At 40.6% G+C, this 21,443-nt stretch overlaps 1 protein-coding gene and 1 pseudogene across 2 annotated transcripts in view; one reads left to right on the top strand and one right to left on the bottom strand.

The window, feature by feature from the left end:
• STARD9 (StAR related lipid transfer domain containing 9) overlaps window positions 1-21,443 on the bottom strand; it is a gene marked incomplete at both ends in the record, with an annotated part of 128,769 nt that overhangs the window by 47,234 nt on the left and 60,092 nt on the right. The window contains 7 exons of the mRNA XM_079700800.1: window positions 305-372; window positions 3,078-3,150; window positions 4,586-4,655; window positions 15,718-15,830; window positions 17,719-17,780; window positions 17,870-17,902; window positions 19,629-19,745. Coding sequence (XP_079556926.1) covers window positions 305-372; window positions 3,078-3,150; window positions 4,586-4,655; window positions 15,718-15,830; window positions 17,719-17,780; window positions 17,870-17,902; window positions 19,629-19,745 — 536 coding nt within the window. The remainder of the gene's footprint in view (window positions 1-304; window positions 373-3,077; window positions 3,151-4,585; window positions 4,656-15,717; window positions 15,831-17,718; window positions 17,781-17,869; window positions 17,903-19,628; window positions 19,746-21,443) is intronic.
• LOC307050542 (non-selective voltage-gated ion channel VDAC1-like) lies at window positions 19,901-21,316 on the top strand (annotated as a pseudogene). Its single transcript has one exon. The product of its transcript is annotated as a non-selective voltage-gated ion channel VDAC1-like (transcript).

Genomic DNA, 21,443 nt, shown 5'->3' on the forward strand with positions numbered 1-21,443 from the left:
TCCTTCTGACTCCACTAATAATCTGATTCATTTGATCTGAGGTGCAGCCTAGGCATTGGGAGCTCTAAAAGGTCCAGGTGATTTTAATGGGCAGCTAAGATTGAGAACCCTTAACATAAAATTTTTTAGCCCTCAGAAATCTACAGTTTCTTAACCTAGCATTCAAACAATTTGTTTCTTTTGTAATTTTCTCAGGATGACTGATATGTGTAAAAGGTGGGGAAAAGTTTATTCCCTGTAAAATGAGCAAGAACAAGGTCATTGTCAAGGGAGTAATTCCACTTGGCTTTGAGATCCTAATTACCTGCCTGCTAGGTCCACAAGGTTGATCTTGCTAGCGATTTCAGAGGGGAGGTGGTTCTCCAGGATTGCCTAAAGGGAGAAAAGATATTTAAAGCTTGTCACTTGGGACAATATGTTGTTTTTTTTCCCATGACACCCTCCTAACCAAGGTGATATTCGGATTTTTAGCCAACTCATTCAAGAAATCTGTATTCTCATGTGTTCTGAACCAGATGAGCTCTCAATATCTGACAATCAGTAAGCCCTGGGTCCTGCCATCATTAAAAATGTGAGCAAAACTTCCAGAAGGTAGGTGGGCAACCCCCCACAAAGTCTCCCTAGCACGGTTTACCAGGTAAATGCTCAACTCTTCTCCAGGAGGCTCTGACCCATCAGTAGAGATCCACAGCAGGTTTGCAGGGGCGGATGATGGGGCTTTGTCTCTTGTTAGCCTGAGTCACAGCCTGTTAACTTGCTGGGCAGGACTCTGCCTCTCTCTGTTCTATCCAGGGGCATCCAGCCCTCAAGAGCAAAACAACCTTTCCTTTTTTTAAAAAAATTCAATATGGGGTTTTTGTTGTTGTTGTTTAATTTTAATGTTGTGCATCCATCACTAAAATCCAGTTTTAAAATATTTCCTATAACTCCCCAAATTCCAAGTCTGTTTGCAATCAATCTCCATTGCCATCTCCAGCCCTAGGTCACCATTCAATTTTCTATCTCTATAAATTTGTCTTCTCAGGATATTTCACACAGATGAGTCATACAATGTCTGGCTTCTTTCACTGTGCATAATTATTTTGAGATTCATCCAGGTTGAGGCATGTCCAAAGTTCAATTTTATTGCTGAGTAGTATTCCAGTGTATGAATGTACCATGGTTTGTTTATCTATTCACCTCTTGATGGACATATGGGTTGTTTCCAGCTTTGAGCAATTACAAATAAAGCTGCTATGAATATTTGTGTACAAGCCTTTGTATGGACATATGATTTCTTTTCTCTTGGGAAAATACCTAGCACAATGGCTGAATCATATGGTAGGTATATGTTTAATTTTTAAAGAAACTATTAAATTCTTTTTCAAAGTTGTTGTACCAGTAGTATAGTGTATGAGAACTCCAGCTCCTACAATCTTGCCAATATTTAGTATAATCATTCTTTTTAATTTTAGCTATTTTAAAAGGTGAGTAGTGATACTTCATTTCGTGTTAACTTGCATTCCTCTAATAATTAATGATGTTTGCATCTTTTCAAGTGCTTAATTGCCATCTGTATATTTTCTCTAGTTAAGTATCAGTTCAAAATTTCTAACCATTTTTTTTGAGTTGTTTTATTATTGAGTTTAGAGAGTTCTGTATATATTCTGGATACAAGTCTTTTATCTGACATATGTTTTACAAATAAATTCTCCCTGTGGCTTTTCTTTTTATTCTCTTAATAGTGTCTTTTGAAGAGCAGAAGTTTTAAATTTTGACCAATTCCAAATTTCAATTTGTTCTTTTGTTCAATTTGTGTTTTTAGTGCCATATCTAAAAAAACTTTGCCTAATCCAAGGTCACAAATGTTCTCCCATTGTTATTTTCTATGAGTTTAATTGTTTTAGGTTTCACATTAGTGCCTACGATCCAGTTTGAGTTAATTTTTGAATAAAGTGTACACTAAAGACTTTCAACAAATTTGGCAATCGTTTTTGGCCATTATTTTTCAATTTTTTCTTATGCCTATTTTCTCTTCTTTCTTTCTGGGTTCCCATTACACTTATGTTGACACACCTGATGTCCCACAGGTCTGTGCAGCTCTGTTCATTTTCCTTCAGTTACTCTTCTTCAAATTGGATTTCTATTTGTCTATCTTCAACTTCACTAATTCTTCTGCCATTTCAAATCAGCGCTTGAGTCCCATTAGTGATTTTTTCATTTGTTATTGTACATTTCCATAATTCCCCCTTTTAAAATAATTTCTATCATTTTATTGAAATTCCCTAGAGTCATTATCATGTTTTCCTTTAATTCTTTAAAACATGGTTTCCTTCAGCTCTTGGAACGTATTTATATTAGTTGCTTGGAAGTCTTTGTATGCTGAATCCAACATGTGGAGCCCTTACAGTCAGTTTTTTTTTTTTTCTAATTATTTATTTTTGGCTGCTTTGGGTCTTTGCTGCTGCATGCGGGCTTTCTCTAGTTGTAGCGAGCAGGGACTACTCCTCATTGCGGTGTGCAGGCTTCTTACTGCGGTGGCTTCTCTTGTTGCAGAGCACGGGCTCTAGGCAGGCAGGCTTCAGTAGTTGTGGCACACAGGCTCAGTAATTGTGGCTCACGGGCTCTAGAGTGCAGGCTCAGTAGTTGTGGCACATGGGCTTAGTTGTTCCGTGGCATGTAGGATCTTCCCAGACCAGGGCTCGAACCCATGTCCCCTGCATTAGCAGGCGGATTCTTAACCACTGAGCCACCAGGGAAGTCCCTACTTTTTAATTTTAATGTTTATTTTCATTTCAATCTTGCTTTTCATTTTAAATGCCCAGACTGATCATATAGATATTAAAGTACTTTGAAATGTTAAAAGTAAAATGTAGGTCAAAGATATTTTGATTAGTCTTTATGAAATGCCTGTACGCTTTCTGAGTGTGTAGCTTAGTAGACTGTGTGTAGGTCCTACTTATAATGTTAGGTCATATCAGAGGACCTATAAAGGGAAAGGTAGGAAGAAAGAAAAAGAAATAGGAAGGAAGACAGGAAATCAAGTCAAAAGGGACAATGAAAGGAAGAAATCTAAGCAAATATAAGTGGTAACCAACCTGCGTATAGTAGATAGTGAAGATGGCATGGGATCTGCTGCTGGCCTCATGAACATGGGTTGCTGCTGTGATTCTGTGTATATAAGGGAAGAAAATTAGGACAAAGATTGTTTATGCATGGTGATCCTTAAGGATCCATGGGGAACACAAGAGATGTTAGTGCTGAGGTTCACAAGTGAGGATCATGAAACACACGTTATTTAGTCTGTTATTGTTAGGAGAGTGGCCCCAAGAGGGCAGGAGCAGTGCTCTAGGTTCTGATATCTGAGAATAAAAGTGAGTGTAGCTTCATATTAAACCACAATTAGAACTTTTTTTAAGCAATAGAAGTTAAAAATCAGAGATGAAAGCGTGATACTAAAGAGTCATCAACCTGTAAGAATATCCCTAAAACAGACCCATTTAAATAAGACAAATGGATGTAGAGAGCTTGCTGGAGAAGAAGGCTCAAAGACAGAGAAAGTTAAGTCGTGATTAAACACAGAATATTAATCTTATAGTGCCAGAAAGGGCTAAAATGAGATCTTGAATTACATGAACATCATGCTTAAGCCAGGTAGAATTCATAGGCTCCCTGAAAGGTTCATTCCAATCTTGACCCTTAGAGTCAAGAGTCTTCCCTTCATCTAAATCTAAGTCAATCTTGCCTCAGTTTAAGACCAACTCATTGACTTCTGTTCTCAGAGGAGTTACAGAACTGAAGAAAAGAGTCAAAACCTAGAGGCTGTTTTATTCAAGGATAAAAAGGACAAGGTGAGGCCTGACACTTAAAGATCAAGGAGCTCAGGGTACCCTGAAGACATGAAGCAAGTGCCTCCAGAATAGTTCCATGAAAGCCAAGGAATAGAATGTTAAATTTAAATTTCTTCCTTCATGTTCAATTAACTCAGACGTGTTATTAATAGGGTACGTAGAAGACTCTAAATTCCCCCAGTTTTTTTTCCAGGTAAAAAAGGCTATTTTGGGGGTGTAAAATAACATTCTGGGTATTTCATAGTAACTAAAAATAGAGTATTATCACAATTTGCAATAGGTTTAAGGAGAGTCAATAGCACTTAGTATTTCATAGCAGATTCAAAACAGTCATTTTTTGAGTAACCTTTACAGTATGCAAAACTAGAAGAAAAATGGTTTTCTGAAACATTTTAAACTATATATAAACTATATTAAAGTATATCACCTCTATCAAAGAGAGGACAATGCAGGCAAGAATCTGTTCTTTGATGAAAACAGCAGAAGTCGCGCATTATAAGACAAAGCATAGAGTAATACTCTGGGCTTACTGCCTAATATTATTATACCCAAAACAAACTCCAGCTTCACCACTAGTGAGAAGAGCGCTAAACCTCAGCCACTGCCCCCTACACTGGGTACACTTCTGTTCTGAGAAAGGCCTGCTGATCATGGATGTGGGGAGCTGCAGAGAGAATATACACTGTGAAGGGGGATGAGAACACAGGAAATAAGAATGAGACTGAAAGAATGACAAGGACAAACAAACCTGTTACCTGTTTGCTATTCCCTCCTCCAAGAGCTGAATTACTTGCTTATAGCTGGTAACTACATGTTGAGATAAACCTATCCAATTTGCAAGGAGGAAAAAAGAAATTAAAATTTTTTGGCAAAGTTTAACCTTTTCCTGTAGGTAATTAAATTTATCATCCTATTTCATATCAGTTGACAGACAAGAATGAGGGAACAACTTAATTCAGATAATAAATTAAGTCAACATATATTTATTGGAAGCCTACTGTCAGGCATTGTGACAGTCTCTCTGGGAACACAGGTCTCTGCCCACACAGACATTATAGTCTAGAATTCATGTAGCGGTTATGCTAACAACAATGAGAAGAATAGCAATAACAATTCCTGACAATTTTGCTATATAGGTTATAAGAAAAGTTCTCATAAATTACCTCATTTGGCCCTCACAAAATTCCTGAGGCAGACAAGGGCTACGTGCCCCACAAAATGGCAGACTCGGTTTGACATACAAACCATACAGTACACATGTCCTTATCCTCCCACAGTTTACAATCATGAGAAATTTTATGATACAAGATAATATGGCCAAGTGCCACAGGACTAGAAAGATAATAAATGCTGAGGAGATCAGAGGAGTGGTCAGGGAAAGCTCCATGGGGGAAGCAAGACTTGAATTTAGCCACTGTAGAATGGGCAGGCTTTAGATAGGTAAAGAGAGCTTAAGGGCATGAAAGTAAATCTTTATGGCTGGTTACCCACCAAGTCAAAAAAGGCCTTCACAACTGTGCTAGAGAATCTCTGTATTAGAGATTCAGGAACCAAAGTAAATTTATGGGCTCATAGCTGAATACACTTACACTAAAAATTAGCAAAGTAACTGGAACACTGACTGGATTTTTTTATATTAAGGAATTATTACTATTATTTAGATGTAATAATAGTTTGGGGTATGATTTTTAAAAAAGATATTCCTTATCTTTTAGGGCTACATACTAAAATATTTATAGATGAATTGACATGACATCTGGAATTTGCCTCAGAATAATATAGAATGTGGACAGGAATGTGGACAGGGAAGAATTTGCAAAGGGTTATTGGGTTATCGGTTATTGTGAACATGGGGGTACATTATACTAGTCTATTTTTGTTCAAAATTCTCTATAATAAAAAGAATTTTAAAAATTTAACCAAGGATAGGGACTTTCCTGGTGGTTCAGTGGGTAAGACTCTGTGAGGGTTTGATCCTTGGTCAGGGAACTAGATCCCACATGCATGCCGCAACCAAGAGTTCGTATGCTGCAACTAAGAAGTCTGCATGTCACAACTAAGAAGTCCACATGCTGCAACTAAAAGACCCCACATGCCTCAACAAAGATCCTGTTTGCTGCAACTAAGACCCGGCGGAGCCAAAAGAATAAAAATAAAAAACTAACCAAGGATAGAGACCTTCTGCTTTCTGTAATGGCAAATTACATAATATAAACCAAGCCTTCTGCTAAAGACTATTAGAAACAGCTGGACAAAATATAAAAGATATCAGTGTGAAGGCACAGAGGGATGACGAGATAGTGAAAAATTTCCAGGCTATATACTGGGGGAGGATGGAAGTCCAGAGAGATAAGGCCAGCATTTGAGGACGCTTCTCCTCTGAGAGCATTTCCCAAATCTTGAGGAGAAGTGGCTGACAGCAGTTCTCTTGACAAACTCACAGGCCTAGGGAGACACAGACTGCAGTCCACAGCCCACCTGGAGTGGGCCCTATGGCACCCCACCTCTTTAACCCAAAGGGTTAAAACACAGGAATAAGGTTGAATTAGAAGTAAATAGCCTCTGAAGGGATTACAGCTCAGCTTTGAATATTCTCAGTCCTTAAATTGGACTGATGTGATTCTGAATCACTAGTGTGTACAGGAACCTGGCACAAATAAATAAAAGTCTTCTGTACTGGCAGATATCACTGTTCTAGACCTACAAATTACTTCTATAAGCAATTTAGCAAATACTGTCTGGCACAAAATTATAACAAACCAGACACATAAGTAGACCTGATAACATAAATGAACACCAGCAAAAATAATAGGGAATAGAAAGAGACCTAAGAAAGATCCAGATATTGGAGTTACAGTAACTTTAAAGTAACTGTGCTTACTATTTTCAAGGGGCTAAAGACAAGATTATAAAATCTCAGAGAAAATTGGAAACTATAATAAAAAGATCAAATGTAGATTTGGGAAGTAAGAACTACTGTAAGTGAAAAAAAGAACTCAGTATCTAAGTTTAACATCAGGTTAGACATAGCTTAAAAAACAATTAGTGAGGGCTTCCCTGGTGGAGAAGTGGTTAAGAACCTGCCTGCCAATGCAGGGGACACAAGTTCGAGCCCTGGTCCGGGAAGATCCCACATGCCGCAGAGCAACTAAGCCCGTGTGCCACAACTACTGAGCCTGCGCTCTAGAGCCCGCGAGCCAGAACTACTGAGCCCACGTGCCACAACTACTGAAGCCCACGCACTTAGAGCCCATGCTCCACAACAAGAGAAGCCACTGCAACAAGAAGCCCGCACACTGCAACCAAGAGTAGCACCCGCTCGCTGCAACTAAAGAAAGCCCATGCGCAGCAACGAAGACCCAATGCAGCCTAAAATAAATAAATTTATAAAAAAGTAAAAAAAAAGTTAGTGAACAGGAACATATGTCAGAAACATACAACCAAAATAAAGCACAGAGAGCCAAAAGATACAAAGTATTATATAAGAGAGGGTAAGAATCATAAAGTATATATAACACACCTGTAATTGGAGCTCCAAAAGGAGAGAGTTGGGTAAAAGCAATGTTAGAAGTAATGGCTTAGAAATGTCTGCAAAAAAAGATATAAAACCACAGATTCAGGAAGCCTGACACAATAAAAAAAATAAAAATCTATCCCTCGACACTTCATGGTAAACTGTTAAAAACCAAAGACAAAGAGAAAAACCTTAAAGGAATTACTAAGATAACATCTCAACAGAAACAATGGAAGGCAGAAGTCAGTGGAATAATTTTTAATTGCTGAAAGAAAATAACCACCAACTTAAAATTCTATACTTAGCGAATTTCTCCTTTAAGAATAAAGAAGAAATAAAGTTATTTTCAATCAATTGAAAACCAAGAGAATTCGTAAACAGCAGACCCACACTAGAGGAAATACTGAAGATTATTTTTTAGCTGAAGGAAAATATCAGACAGAAGGTAGGAGATTTAAAAAAAAAGTTTAGACCACAATATTAGACTTTGATAAGTCAATGACCCATGCTGTAATCTCTACAATGACTACTAAAATAATAATAAGACAATGTGTAAACAGTAAGCTAAAAGAGGAGAAATATGGGATAATTTTAAAAATTAACCAACTCAAAAATCATGAAAGTAGAGAAAAAGGAACATAAAATGTAAAGAGAAAACACAATGTAACAGAATTAAACCCAAATAAAATTAGTAATTATATTAAAAATAAACAGACTAAAATATGCTTGAAACATGTTCAAATTACAAGACCAAAACTGTGATGCTAGATAAAATAAAGCAAAAGCCAAATATTTTATTTAAAAAAAAAACACATCTAAAACATATGGATATAGTAAGGGAGAAAGTATAAAAAAGATTAAAATGCCAACACTAACCAAAAGAAATCTACAGTAGTTACAGTAATTCCTGACAAAGTAGAGTAGATTTCGTGGCAAAGCATTATTAGAGATAAAGAGGGATCCTTCAAAACGATAGAAGCATTCATCAAGAAGATTTAATAATTCTAATTTTGTATGCACATAATAATAAAGTCTCAAAATTTATAAAACAAAAATTGCTGGGATTAAAAGGAGAAAAAGACATTCATAGTCATAACAGGAAATTTTAACTAGCCTTTCTTATTATCTCATAAAACAAGCAAAAAAAAATCAATAGGGTTATAGAAGATTTAAGCAACGCAAATAACAAACTTGACAAATAATATTATATAAATGCTATACCCAACTACTGCATAATTATTTTTAAGAACACATGGAAAATTTAAAAAACTTAGCCATATGCTAGGCCACAAACCAAACTGTTATACATATATTTTTTTAAATGAAATCATATAGAGAGTGTTATTTGAATGCCATTCTATTAAACTAGATACCTATAATAAAATAGAACTATAAAATCTCAAAATATTTGAAAATTAAGAAATGCAATTCTAAATAACCCATGGGTCAAAAAAGAAATCATTATGAAAATTACATACAATTTTAAACTAAATAATGATAAAAATACTACACATTAAAACGTGTGCAGTGCAGCTAAAGCTATATTTACAGAAAAATTTATAGCTGTAAATAAATATATTAGGAAAGAAAAAAGGATGAAAATCAACAAGCTAAGCATCTACTTACAAAGGTTAAAAAATCAGCAAATTAGACTCAAGGAAAGGATGAATAAAATAATAAAAATATGAACAGAAATTAATAAATACAAAATAAACTTGCAGTGGAGGAAAGCCACAAAACCAAAAGTTGATTGTTTGAAAAGACAAATAAAATTAATAAGTCCTTAAATTGAACAAGAAAAAAGAGGCAAGGGATAGATAACCAGTTAGGAATGAAAAAAGAGATCCTACATTTAAAGAGACATCTTACACGTAAAGCGTAAGAGGATATTACTCTTTATGCAGATACATGTCTTACATTTAGAGGAAGTGGATTTTTTAGAAAAATACAATTTACCAAAAATCAGTGCAATAAAAAATAGAATATTTGAAAGAAATCAAATCTATAATCTTAAACCTTCTCATCAAAAAATCCTCCAGACTCAGAAGGCTTTGCCAGCAAATTCCACTAAATATTTAAGGAGGAATAACCCCAATCTTACAAGAAATCTTTCAGAAAATAGAAAGAGGCAGCATCTCTCAACTCATTTTAGGAAACAAACATAACCTTTATACTTAACCCTGATAAAGGAAAATGGAGAATCAGAGAAGGATAAAGAAGAGAAGAGGAGGAGGAAGAAAAACAGGACAAGAAAGATGATAATTAGAGGAGAATTTCACTCTTGAACATACATGCAACAACTCCCAACAAAACACTGGAAATCTGAATTCTGCAATATATACAAAGGAAAATATATCACAAGTAACTTGGGTCTATGCTAGGAATGCAAGACTGCTATAGCATTCAAAAATCAGTGTAATTCACCACAGGAGAAAGGACACAAATCATACAATATAGACAAGCATATATAAAGCAAATATTTAAAAAAATTCAGGGACTTCCCTGGTGGTCCAGTGGTTAAGAATCTGCCTTCCAATGCAGGGGATGTGGGTTCGATCCCTGGTTGGGGAACTAAGATCCCACATGCCACGGGGCAACTAAGTCTGCGTGCTGCAACTACTGAGCCCACACGCCACAACTAGAGAGCCTGCATGCTGCAACTACAGAGCCCACACACTCTGGAGCTCACGCGCTGCAACTACTGAGCCCGCGCACTCTGGAGTCCACGTGCCACAACTAGAGAGAAGCCCATGCGCCACAACAAAGAGCCTGGCTGCTGCAACACAAGATCCTGCATGCCACAACTAAGACCTGATGCAGCCAAAATAAATAAATAAATAAATATTTTTTAAAAATTCAATAGCTATATATATATATATATATATATATATATATATATTTTTTTTTTTTTTTTGCAGTACGCGGGTCTCTCACTGCTGTGGCCTCTCCCATTGTGGAGCACAGGCTCCGGAGGTGCAGGCTCAGCGGCCATGGCTCACGGGCCCAGCCGCTCCGTGGCATGTGGGATCTTCCCGGACCGGGGCACGAACCCGTGTCCCCTGCATCGGCAGGCGGACTCCCAACCACTGCGCCACCAGGGAAGCCCAGCTATTTATATTTTTTTAAAAATTCCTAGAACCCGTTCCATTTCCCTTTCGTGAACAATTTAGTCCTAAAGTCCTTAAGTGGAGCAGAGCCTGCAAGGCAGGCAACCACGTCAGGGTGAAGAGCCTGAGAAGAATGAGGAGGGCGTCCCCGCAGAGGGAAGGCCTGGCGTGAGAGTGGGGTGAGGAGGGGATGACACAGGTGGCAGCCCAGCACAGAAAGTCAGAGCCTGGCGGGCTGAGCAGAGCGTCCCCACGGAGGCAGCCCAGTGCAGGGCATGGGAGCCCGGGGAACGTGAGCAGGCTGCCCATGTGTGGGGGCAGCCTGCCGTGAGAAGTCAGAGGCCCGACAAGGAGAGAAAGGCATCCCCACAGAGGGCCTGGCTGTGGAACAAGATTTCTAAGTTGGCGTGAGGAGGGGCCCAGCAAAAGAATACCAAGACCAAGAGGGATATGGAAGGTACCTGCACAGCGAGGGGTGGGGAGAGGCAGCCCTGCACGGAGCGCTGGAATGCAGGCATGGTGAGCATGGCTTCCTGTGGTGAAAGGCACAGTCAGGTGAGGCGGGCATCCACATAAGAGAGAGGACAGCAATGACGAGACTAATTACACATGGGGGTGGAGGGACCAATCAAAGAAGCATTTCCACCTTTGGATAAAGGAATTACAAATCTGGAAAGGGAGAAATCCAGAATGAACCCTGTCGTGTTGGACTGCAGTTGGAAGTACTGGTGTGAACATATATTAGCTCCGTCCACTCAGAAGGACTAGGAGTTGCAGCATCTCAAAAGCAATGAGCATACCTAGCACTTAGATCTTGGCTTCCAAAAACTTCTCTCCAATAAAAAGGACCAGATTACATATAGAATGGATAAACAACAAGGTCCTACTATCTAGCACAGGGAACTATATTCAATATCCTGAGATAAACCAAAATGGAAAAGACTATTAAAGAAAAGAATGTGTGTGTATATATATATATATATATATATATATATATGTATAGCTGAAGCGCTTTGCTGTACAGGAGAAATTAGCACAACATTGTAAATCAACTATACTTCAATTAAAAAAAAAAAAAAAGAAGAACCAGGGCTCCTGGGAGAAATGGCTGATTCAAAGACTGAGGCAGGGAAAGCAGATGAACCTCGAACATCTCCTGTCAGAAAGCAAGGAAGTGCTCAAAGAATGATGGTGATATGCCAAAATGTCACAGGAACACACCTGAAGTGGATTCCATTGGCTAAATCTGGAATAATTGGAGCATCAAAATAAAAAATAGTAGTAACAGAAGGCGACTCGTTCAATAAAATAAGAAACCATGAGTCTATGCCAACATAAATAAATAAATAAATAAATAAATTGAAAGTCAGATGAGGATAGGACACACACATGGTTTCACAGGACCACACCCACAAAAAACACTTGTTGATTACAAAAGGAAAACAGCAATTTCAGAGTGAAGAAGCCTGGCAGATATGACCTTAAGTGAGGAAATTAAAAATCATGAGTAATGGGACATATCAAAATTGTGCACCACTTAATGGTGTCAAGTTCATGACAGTCAAGAGAGACCAAGGAGCCTTCCAGACTGGAGAACACTAGAGAGACACCCTAACCAAAGGCAACCTTTAACTCTCAAATGGACAATTACTGGGACAATTAGTGAAACTTAAATGGGTTCTAAGGATCAGATGGTAGTAATGCGTCAAAGTTAATTTTCTGATTTGGATGGTTGTGTTGTAACTATACAGGAGAACATTCTTGCTTGAAAGAAAAACACCCTAAAATAATCAGGGGATAAGGGTCATTAGGTTGGCAATTTACTCTCAAATGGTTCAAGTAAAAATGTTCTTTAGGGACTTCCCTGGTGGTGCAGTGGTTAAGAATCTGCCTGCCAATGCAGGGGACACGGGTTCGAACCCTGGTCGGGGAAGATCCCACATGCCGCGGAGCAACTAAGCCCATGCGCCACAACTGCTGAGCCCGCGCTCCAGAGCCCGCGAGCCACAACTACTGAACCCTCATGCCACAACTACTGAAGTGTGCACGCCTAGAGCCCATGCTCCGCAACAAGAGAAGCTACCGCAGTGAGAAGCCCATGCACCGTGACAAAGAGTAGCCCCTGCTCGCCGCAACCAGAGAAAGCCCGCGCACAGCAATGAAGACCCAATGCAGCCAAAAATAAAAAAAATATAAAAATAAAAAAAGTTCCTTATACTATATTTGCAACTTTTTCAAAAGTTTCTTTCAAAATTAAAAAATAAAAACTCTTAGAAAACTAAGATAAAAAGAGAATTCCCTTAACCTGCTAAGGCAGTGCTTCTCAAAGCTGCTGCACAGACCGGAGCCAGTTCTCAAACAGTTACCGATGTGCAATGAGACAGGTACAGAAACCTTTACAACAATGTGACAGATTTTATATCTTTTGAATCTAATAAAGAAGAATTGGGGCTTATAATTAAGATGTCTTTTTCTTTTTTTTCTAGTAATTCATCTTTATTTTATCAAAGTATTTGTTTGCCACGGATTGGAAATTTTTTTAAAAACCGGTCCTTCCTCACAGATAGTTTGAGAAGTGTGTGATAAAGAGTATCTATTAACAACAAATGCTACTGCAAACACCATAGTAAAATGTTGAAGCTTTCCCCGGGAACAAAACTAAATACTGTTACCACTCTTATTTCATATGGTACTAGAGGTCCTAGTCAGTGTAGAAAGGCAAGGAAAAAAAGGTGTAAGAATTAAAAAAACAAACACACAAAAATACTCCTGTTATGTGCAGAATGAGTACAAAGAAAATACAAAATAATTTTTTTCAGAGTCCCAACTACCCTCTTCCAACAACCTCCTGCTTTGTACCCATCCCTGTGTATTAAGATAAAGACCAAAGCAAAAATACGATAGTGTCTTTGTCTCACTTAAATATCACTTTAGACCCTGTAACCACTGGGCTTTTATGTGTGCTTTGGGCAGGGCCCTGTACATTTCAGATTTCAACTTAATCTGTCATCTAATTCATAAACTTTTTAATGAAAAGTAAGAGGCTACCCCTTTTCTTTTCTTGGATTTAGGCAGCTATCAAGTTCAGGCTTATAGTTCTAAACTGGAACTACAAGTTCTTTAAAGGCCTTGTATCTTTCATATTTCCCCATGGCAATCTGAATAGTATAGGCATCCAGCAAGTACTCAATAAATTCCCGTAGAATTGGTTTCAAAGCAGAAACCACTTTCTGCTTTGGAATCGTATTCACAGAATATATGAGCCGAAGATAGAGAAAGATAGACAGACAGACTGGTAGGTAATATAAATACTAAATGAATAAAGAAAGCAAACATTTTTAAAAATAAAAAGTTTGCTGTAATGCCATCAGAGGGTAGTAATGGGAATAAGTTCAGAGTGACTATTCAGGGTCTCGGCTTCCAAGCCTGGCTCTATACTATGTGAGCTTACGGCTCCTTTACTAGGAAATAAGAGAAATGTCCACCTGTATTTGTAATGATTTGAGAAAGTCCAGACCAACTTTAAGAAACACGTAACCCAAAGGACCTAAGAGACTTTTTGCTGGTTTAGAATTATTTCTTACCAAGCATCCTTCCTCTCCACAAGGGTTCACTCATGAAGGTATCCAAAAGAGCCCTGATATTTAAGTCTGATCCTGTCACTGGGTATATGACCCAAGCTGTACGACCCTGTGTGAATTCTCAGGGTTTCAGGTACTATGCCAATCAAAGAATCTATGATCATAGGTCTCCTCCATGTACAGGATTCTGTCCCATTCTTCTCTTCCAGTCCTAGAAAAGGTTCCCAGTTCCAACCCTGCCCCAACCGGCTGTGCAACTTTGGGAACATCCCTTAACTTCTGCCAGACTTCATTTCATTTTCTGTGCAACGAAGACATCAGGACTACATCTGAGGTCTCCTCTAGTTACTCCCCCTACCCGCCCCCCACACCCAGAAAGCACATTAAGATAAAAATAAATTAAAATATGAGAAACTGTGGCACTACTGCATCCACTCATGGTCTGCCTTCAAATTACTGTTTTACACAGAACTATATATCCACAGAGTTTTACAGAGGAATCTCCAACGGGCTCCTAGCAAAGTAAACGGTATTTTCATCATTGTTTCCAGGCTGCCAATTACGATGGAACATTTGGGAAAAGACTCAGCAGAATCAGTGACTGGCACACCTACTGAGTCAGCCATTAGCCATGCCCTGATCAGAGAAGAGACCAGCTCTTGATCTTTCATGTCCCTCTCCTTGTCAAGATTTAAATAAGCTTCCCCCACAAAAGAACCCAACAGTTTCTACTTAATAGCAAGACTTAGCCTAATGGAATAAGACAGATGGAACCAAACACCAAGTATCAGTGCTTGATGAGGAAGCAGCAAGTAGACCCTGCTCCATGTCTTACATCTCCCCTTGTTCCCAACTATCACCACCACCGGAACAGAAAGTACCCCGAAAAGAAGACTGGCTGACCTGGAAATCAGTCCCAGCCCTGCTGGACCTGGCACCACAGACCCAACCCTATTCCATGTCACTTTCCCCCTCACTCACCATGCTTTAGACACACTGGCCCCCTTGATACCACCAAGCCCTTCACTCAGGGCTCTAGCCCATGCCGCTCCCTCAACCTGAAACACTCTTCCCCTTGCTACGCCATCCTTCACACAACTGGCTCCTGTATCCCCTCCAGGTTCAGCTTAAAATGTTACCTCCTCAGGAAAGCTTTCCTGACCATGCTATGCAGATGGGTTGCCTACACCACCCAGTGTTCTTTGCCATCACTGTATCTATTTATCTTTTTTTTTTTTTTTTGCGGTACACAGGCCTCTCACTGCCATGGCCTCTCCCGTTGCAGAGCACAGGCTCCGGACGCGCAGGCTCACCGGCCATGGCTCACGGGCCCAGCTGCTCCACGGCACGTGGTATCCTCCCGGACTGGGGCACAAACCCACGTCCCCTGCATCAGCAGGCAGACTCTCAACCACTGCGCCACCAGGGAAGCCCTATTTATCTTTTTATTAGCCTTTATCACAACTGTAAGTAGTGCTTCTTTTCTGACTCACCCCCACAAGAGTATAACCTTGCCTGGGAGGATAAGACTGCCTTTTCTATTTATTGGTACCTATTTGGCATCTAATACCAGTAGCTGGCACATAGTAAGTATTCATTATATGTTGTTGAATGAATCAGCGACCGTCAGGAGAGCTGCCCAGGCTTCAGTTTGGTCTCAGACCTCCAGGACCACTGTGGCTCACCTTGTACATAGGGCCCCATCTCTGGGTGCTCCCTGACCCGCAGATTATAGGTCTTTTTTTGATCAGACTGTTTCAGCAGATCCCGCACTCGTTCATTATAGATTTCCAGGAAGCTAGAGACATGTAGAAAAAGGCATATAATTAGATCTTGAAAAAATGTGGGAAAAACACTAAGCCAAGAATCAGACGGTCCTAGTTCTAGTTCTACCTCTGACAGTCTAAGACCTTGGTCACGCCAGGTTTCCCCCTTGAGTCTCGTTCTGCATGTGTACAATAGGGTTTTGAGCATTGGCTGTCATTACTCCACAGTTTCAGGTTTACAGTGTCAGTGCTGATTCAAGTTTAGCCTTCAAGAGGCTATTTCAGCATGGGTTTAGGCTGCCACCAGCCTGTGCCTCGATCAGGCCCCCATAGCATAGAGTCTACAAGCATGTTTCTTGAAGTGGTTTTCAAATGTGATCTTTGAGCTCTATTATTCACTGAAGGCATCTCAAGGGCCATGCTGAGCAACACAGGAAGCTAAGTGAGAAGGGTCTGCTCCCCACCCCTAATTTAACTAGCACAGTTCTCATTTTATCTGTCTTATACACTGGGATTCTGTTTAAGATATGCTGTCTTATTGGTATCTACTGGCATTTTATGCCTTTTTAAAATAATAACACAGCTACAATTCTTAATTAAAATCAGTAAATATTTTGTTAAATAAGAAAGCAGACTTCTCACAGAAAGGTCTTCCTCACTGGAACACAGATGCTTGCCTGTGGAGCCAGCAGTCAGAAAAAAAGGCTCCAGTTCAAAGCTGCTCTCTGCACACTCTTCTTATAAAATTTTTCTCCTTAATCTTCTCATATTTGGACACAGGAACTCCAGATATCTCTTAGAATAGTGGTTCCCAGATTTCATGGACAACAGAACACCTAACATATATGTATATGTTTATACACATAGAGGTTTGCAAATTTTTACTTTATAAACTTAAAAAATGTAAAAATAGTGTTCACATTCATTTAATTTTAAAAACATACAGTTGGGCTTCCCTGGTGGCGCAGCGGTTAAGAATCCACCTGCCAATGCAGGGGACACGGGTTCAAGCCCTGGTCCGGGAAGATCCCACATGCCGCGGAGCAACTACTGAGCCTGTGCTCTAGAGCCCGCGAGCCCCAACTACTGAAGCCTGCGCACCTAGAGCCTGTGCTCCACAACAAGAGAAGCCACCACAATGAGAAGCTCATGCACCGCAATGAAGAGCAGCCCCCGCTCGCCGCAACTAGAGAAAGACCGCGCACAGCAACAAAGACCCAATGCAGCCAAAAATAAATAAATAAATAGATTTATAAAAAACAAAACAAAAAAACCCCAGACAGACAGTTATTCTTTTTAGGGTAATGAAAATGTTATGTAATTAGATAGCGATGATGGTTGAACAACCTTGTAAATATAAAAAATATATATATATATATACACACATATCTCATTGAAATATATTCTTTAAAAGTGTGAATTTTATGGTATGTGAATTATGTCTCATGTTTTTAAACAAGGACATTGAACACCAAAAACAAAAACAAAAAAGAATACAGAGAATTAAGGGCAATTGGTAACCTTCCACCAACATTTACAGTTCAGACTGGTGAAAACGTCACGTTGGGGTAGCCAGCACTAGTCTAGGAACTAGAGTTTGGGAACTACTGACCTGGAGGACAACCCAGGAGGGGGCTGGAACAGAAATCCCAAAAGCTAGTATGAAACTGTACAGAAAATAAAAGAAAGGAAACCAGCTAGCCAGGGGAAGCTGGTCCACAGGAGACGCCAGCTTGTTAAGCCTGAGGATAGGAACTAAGTTTCCTACAACCTAAAACCTAAGTAAGTTTTTCATCTTGTACTGCAAGATATTTCTGCTGTGGCTTTTCTCCATTCCTCTGGGCAACTCTGGAAGCGGAGAGGACAGCTCTGGAGTGGAAACAGAAACACTTCAGGCCGCAGAGCCTGACAGGTTCTTACCTTACTTTTACTCTGCAGGAGGAAGGCAGTGGGGCACAGTTTTCCTCCCTGACAAAGAGACCCTGCACAAACCAGAGGGTTGGAGTTTCACTGAAGGGAGTGTACAAAGAAGACCTACTTTGAGGGGATCCAGTCAAAAGAGAGTCTATACCTCACATATCCGTGGTGTCAGCCCAACAGAGGCCTGGAGAACAGAAGAGAAGAAAGCATTACTGGTCAGTCACGGTGATGCTCTCACCCCAACACCCAGGGCCCACCCTCAGCAGGGATGGGCTCCTTGCGTTAGCCTCTTCACTTCAGGCAGTTTCCCCGGCGGTATGTGGAAGACTCTATTTGCCAGTGCTCTCAGGAGACCCTCATGGGAGGAATGTACCAGATGAGAGGCAGATCACCACCATAAGAAGGAAGAGAGAAGAAGCTAGCAAACCCAGGTACATACTTTCATGCAGAGAAGGTTACATCCTTCTTGGATGAATTCACTTTACCATGGTGGTCCCTCCCAGAACCCTATCTCCTAACCCTGCACACACAGGAGGACTAGAGTACATGGGTGTTCAAAACACACATTTAGAGAGAAGTGGCTTCTTTTTTCATCTTGGATCCAGTGCTAACTTATACTCAGGTTAAGGGCTTTACACCCCTGGGTTATTGGGCATTTTCTTCTTTTAATTTAAGATCTATAAAATCAGGCTAAACATGGACGTAGTAAGCAATGATCTGGGCCCACGGCAGCAGGGATAATCTTTCAGGAGGAATAACATCCTAGAGAATGTCCCTGTGCGGTGTTACTTGTCACCTGCCCTACCAGTTCATCTCACCAGGGTACTTCTAAGCCTAAAACAAAGAGTTATTCTTAAGGAACTCTACCCTCTCAATTTTCCATGATAAAGGAAGGCTCTCATAAGTCCTACACACTTTTGAAAGCTCCCATCCCAGTAGCTGGTTCTCCTGCTTCTTTCTGAACACTCAGATCGAACACACACATAGCCCCATATCCACATGGCCTTAGCCAGCACTTAACACCCAGTCTGGGATTTGTCTACACCAAAGGTGTTAAAAAGCTACAGGTGATGAACTTGGAAATGATATGAGAAATTCAGAAGGACTGACAAGGTCTGTGTCATCAAAGGGAATTATAAAATTCTAAGATTCTTCAGGATGTAATAAAGAGGGGCTAATTATTCAAAGTTTACCTTTCAAATAAAATGCTGAGAAACATTGTTTTTTTTAACTTTTATTTATTTATTTATTTATTTATTTTTTTTGCTGTACGCGGGCCTCTCACTGCTGTGGCCTCTCCCATTGCGGAGCACAGGCTCCGGACACACAGGCTCCGCGGCCATGGCTCGCGGGCCCAGCCGCTCCGCGGCACGTGGGATCTTCCGGGATCGGGGCACGAACCCGTGTCCCCTGCATCGGCAGGCGGACTCTCAACCACTGCGCCACCAGGGAAGCCCTTAACTTTTTTTTAATAAAAAGTTATATAGCTGATTAACAATATTGTGTGAGTTGCAGGTGTACAGCAGAGTGATTCAGTTATAGATATACATGTATCTATTCTTTTTCAAATTCTTTTCCCATTTAGGTTGTTACATAATACTGAGCAGAGTTCCCTGTGCTATACAGTAGGTCCTTGTTGGTTATCCATTTTAAATATAGCACTGTGTACATGTCAATCCCAAACTCCCTAACTATTCCTCACCCCACCCTTCCCCCCCTGGTAACCATAAATTTGTTCTCTAAGTCTGTGACTCTGAAGAAACGCATTCTTAATATAGAATAGGACCCATTAAATCTTACTGAAGTTGACTGACTATGAAACTCACATCCTCTCTCAGTGGCAAGGACAATGCAAGGTTCAGGCTTCCTGTGGCTTTAGGAAGATACTGCATTCCAATCCCAATACTCACTGGGGTGCCCAGCATGGTGTATGTCTTGCCAGAGCCTGTCTGCCCATAGGCAAAAAGGCATATGTTGTAGCCTCTGGCAGCTCCAGACAGTACTTCAGTCCCCAAATCCTGGAACACCTAAAACAATAAAAATAGAGAGCATGTCACTCTGGTCCTTCTTCCCACAGCAGCTTTTGAATTATTTTTTAACCTAAAATAATATAAAATGTTTCAAACATCCATGACTATAAATTCCCCACTAGTTTTTTTTTTTTTTTTTTTCGGTACGCGGGCCTCTCATTGTTGTGGCCTCTCCCGTTGTGGAGCACAGGCTCCGGACACGCAGGCCCAGCGGCCATGGCTCACGGGCCCAGCCGCTCTGTGGCATGTGGGATCTTCCCAGACCGGGGCACAAACCCATGTCCCCTGCATCGGCAGGCGGACCCTCAACCATGGCGCCACCAGGGAAGCCCATTAACCTAAAATAATATAAAATGTTTCAAACATCCATGACTATAAATTCCCCACTGTTTTATGAGAATCAATTCAGTTTCAAAAAAAGATTGCTGACTGCCACCGCTTCCGAGCAGAAGATGGCTGTGCCTCCCACATATGTTGATCTTGGCAAATCTGCCAGGGATGTCTTCACCAAGGGCTATGGATTTGGCTTAATAAAACTTGATTTGAAAACAAAATCCGAGAATGGACTGGAATTTACAAGCTCAGGTTCAGCCAACACCGAGACCACCAAAGTGACGGGCAGTCTGGAAAGCAAGTACAGATGGACCAAATATGGTCTAACGTTTATGGAGAAATGGAACACTGACAACACACTACGCACGGAGATTACCGTGGAAGATCAGCTTGCACGTGGCCTGAAGCTGACCTTCGGTTCATCCTTCTCACCAAACACTGGGGAAAAAATGCTAAAATCAAGACAGGGTACAAGTGGGAACATATCAACCTGGGTTGTGATGTCGATTTCAACATTGCCGGGCCTTCCATCCGGGGTGCTCTGGTGCTGGGTTATGAGGGCTGGCTGGTTGGCTACCAGGTGAATTTTGAGACCGCAAAGTCTCGAGTGACCCAGAGCAACTTTGCAGTTGGCTACAAGACAGATGAGTTCCAGCTTCACACTAATGTAAATGATGGGACAGAGTCTGGCAGCTCCATTTATCAGAAAGTGAACAAGTTGGAGACTGCTGTTAATCTGGCCTGGACAGCAGGAAACAGTAACACTCACCTCAGAACAACAGCCAAGTACCAGATCGACCCTGATGCCTGCTTCTTGGCTAAAGTGAATAGGGTTAGGATATACTCAGACCCTAAAGCCAGGTATCAGACTGACACTGTCAGTTCTGCTGGATGGCAAGAATGTCAACACTGGTGGCCACAAGCTTGGTCTAGGACTGGAGTTTCAAGCATAAATGAATACTGTAGAATCATTTAATTTTAAACTATTTTGCAGCATAGCTACCTTCAGAATTTAGTGTACCTTTTTTTTTTTTCTTTTTTTTTTTGTGGTGTGTGGGCCTCTCACTGTTGTGGCCTCTCCCGTTGTGGAGCACAGGCTCTGGACACGCAGGCTCAGCAGCCATGGCTCACGGGCCCAGCCACTCCGCGGCATGTGGGATCTTCCCGGACCGGGGCACAAACCCGTGTCCCCTGCATCGGCAGGCGGACTCTCAACCACTGCGCCACCAGGGAAGCCCTAGTGTACCTTTTAATGTTGTATGTCTGGGATGCAAGTATCGCTAAATATCATGTTAGACTTCCAGGTTAAAGATGATTCAGCTTTAGGGTGCTACCCTTGCAGAGGTACAGAAGAAACCCAAT

Source organism: Hyperoodon ampullatus (assembly GCF_949752795.1).
Source record: "Hyperoodon ampullatus genome assembly, chromosome: 3".
NCBI classification, from domain to species: Eukaryota; Metazoa; Chordata; class Mammalia; order Artiodactyla; family Ziphiidae; genus Hyperoodon; species Hyperoodon ampullatus.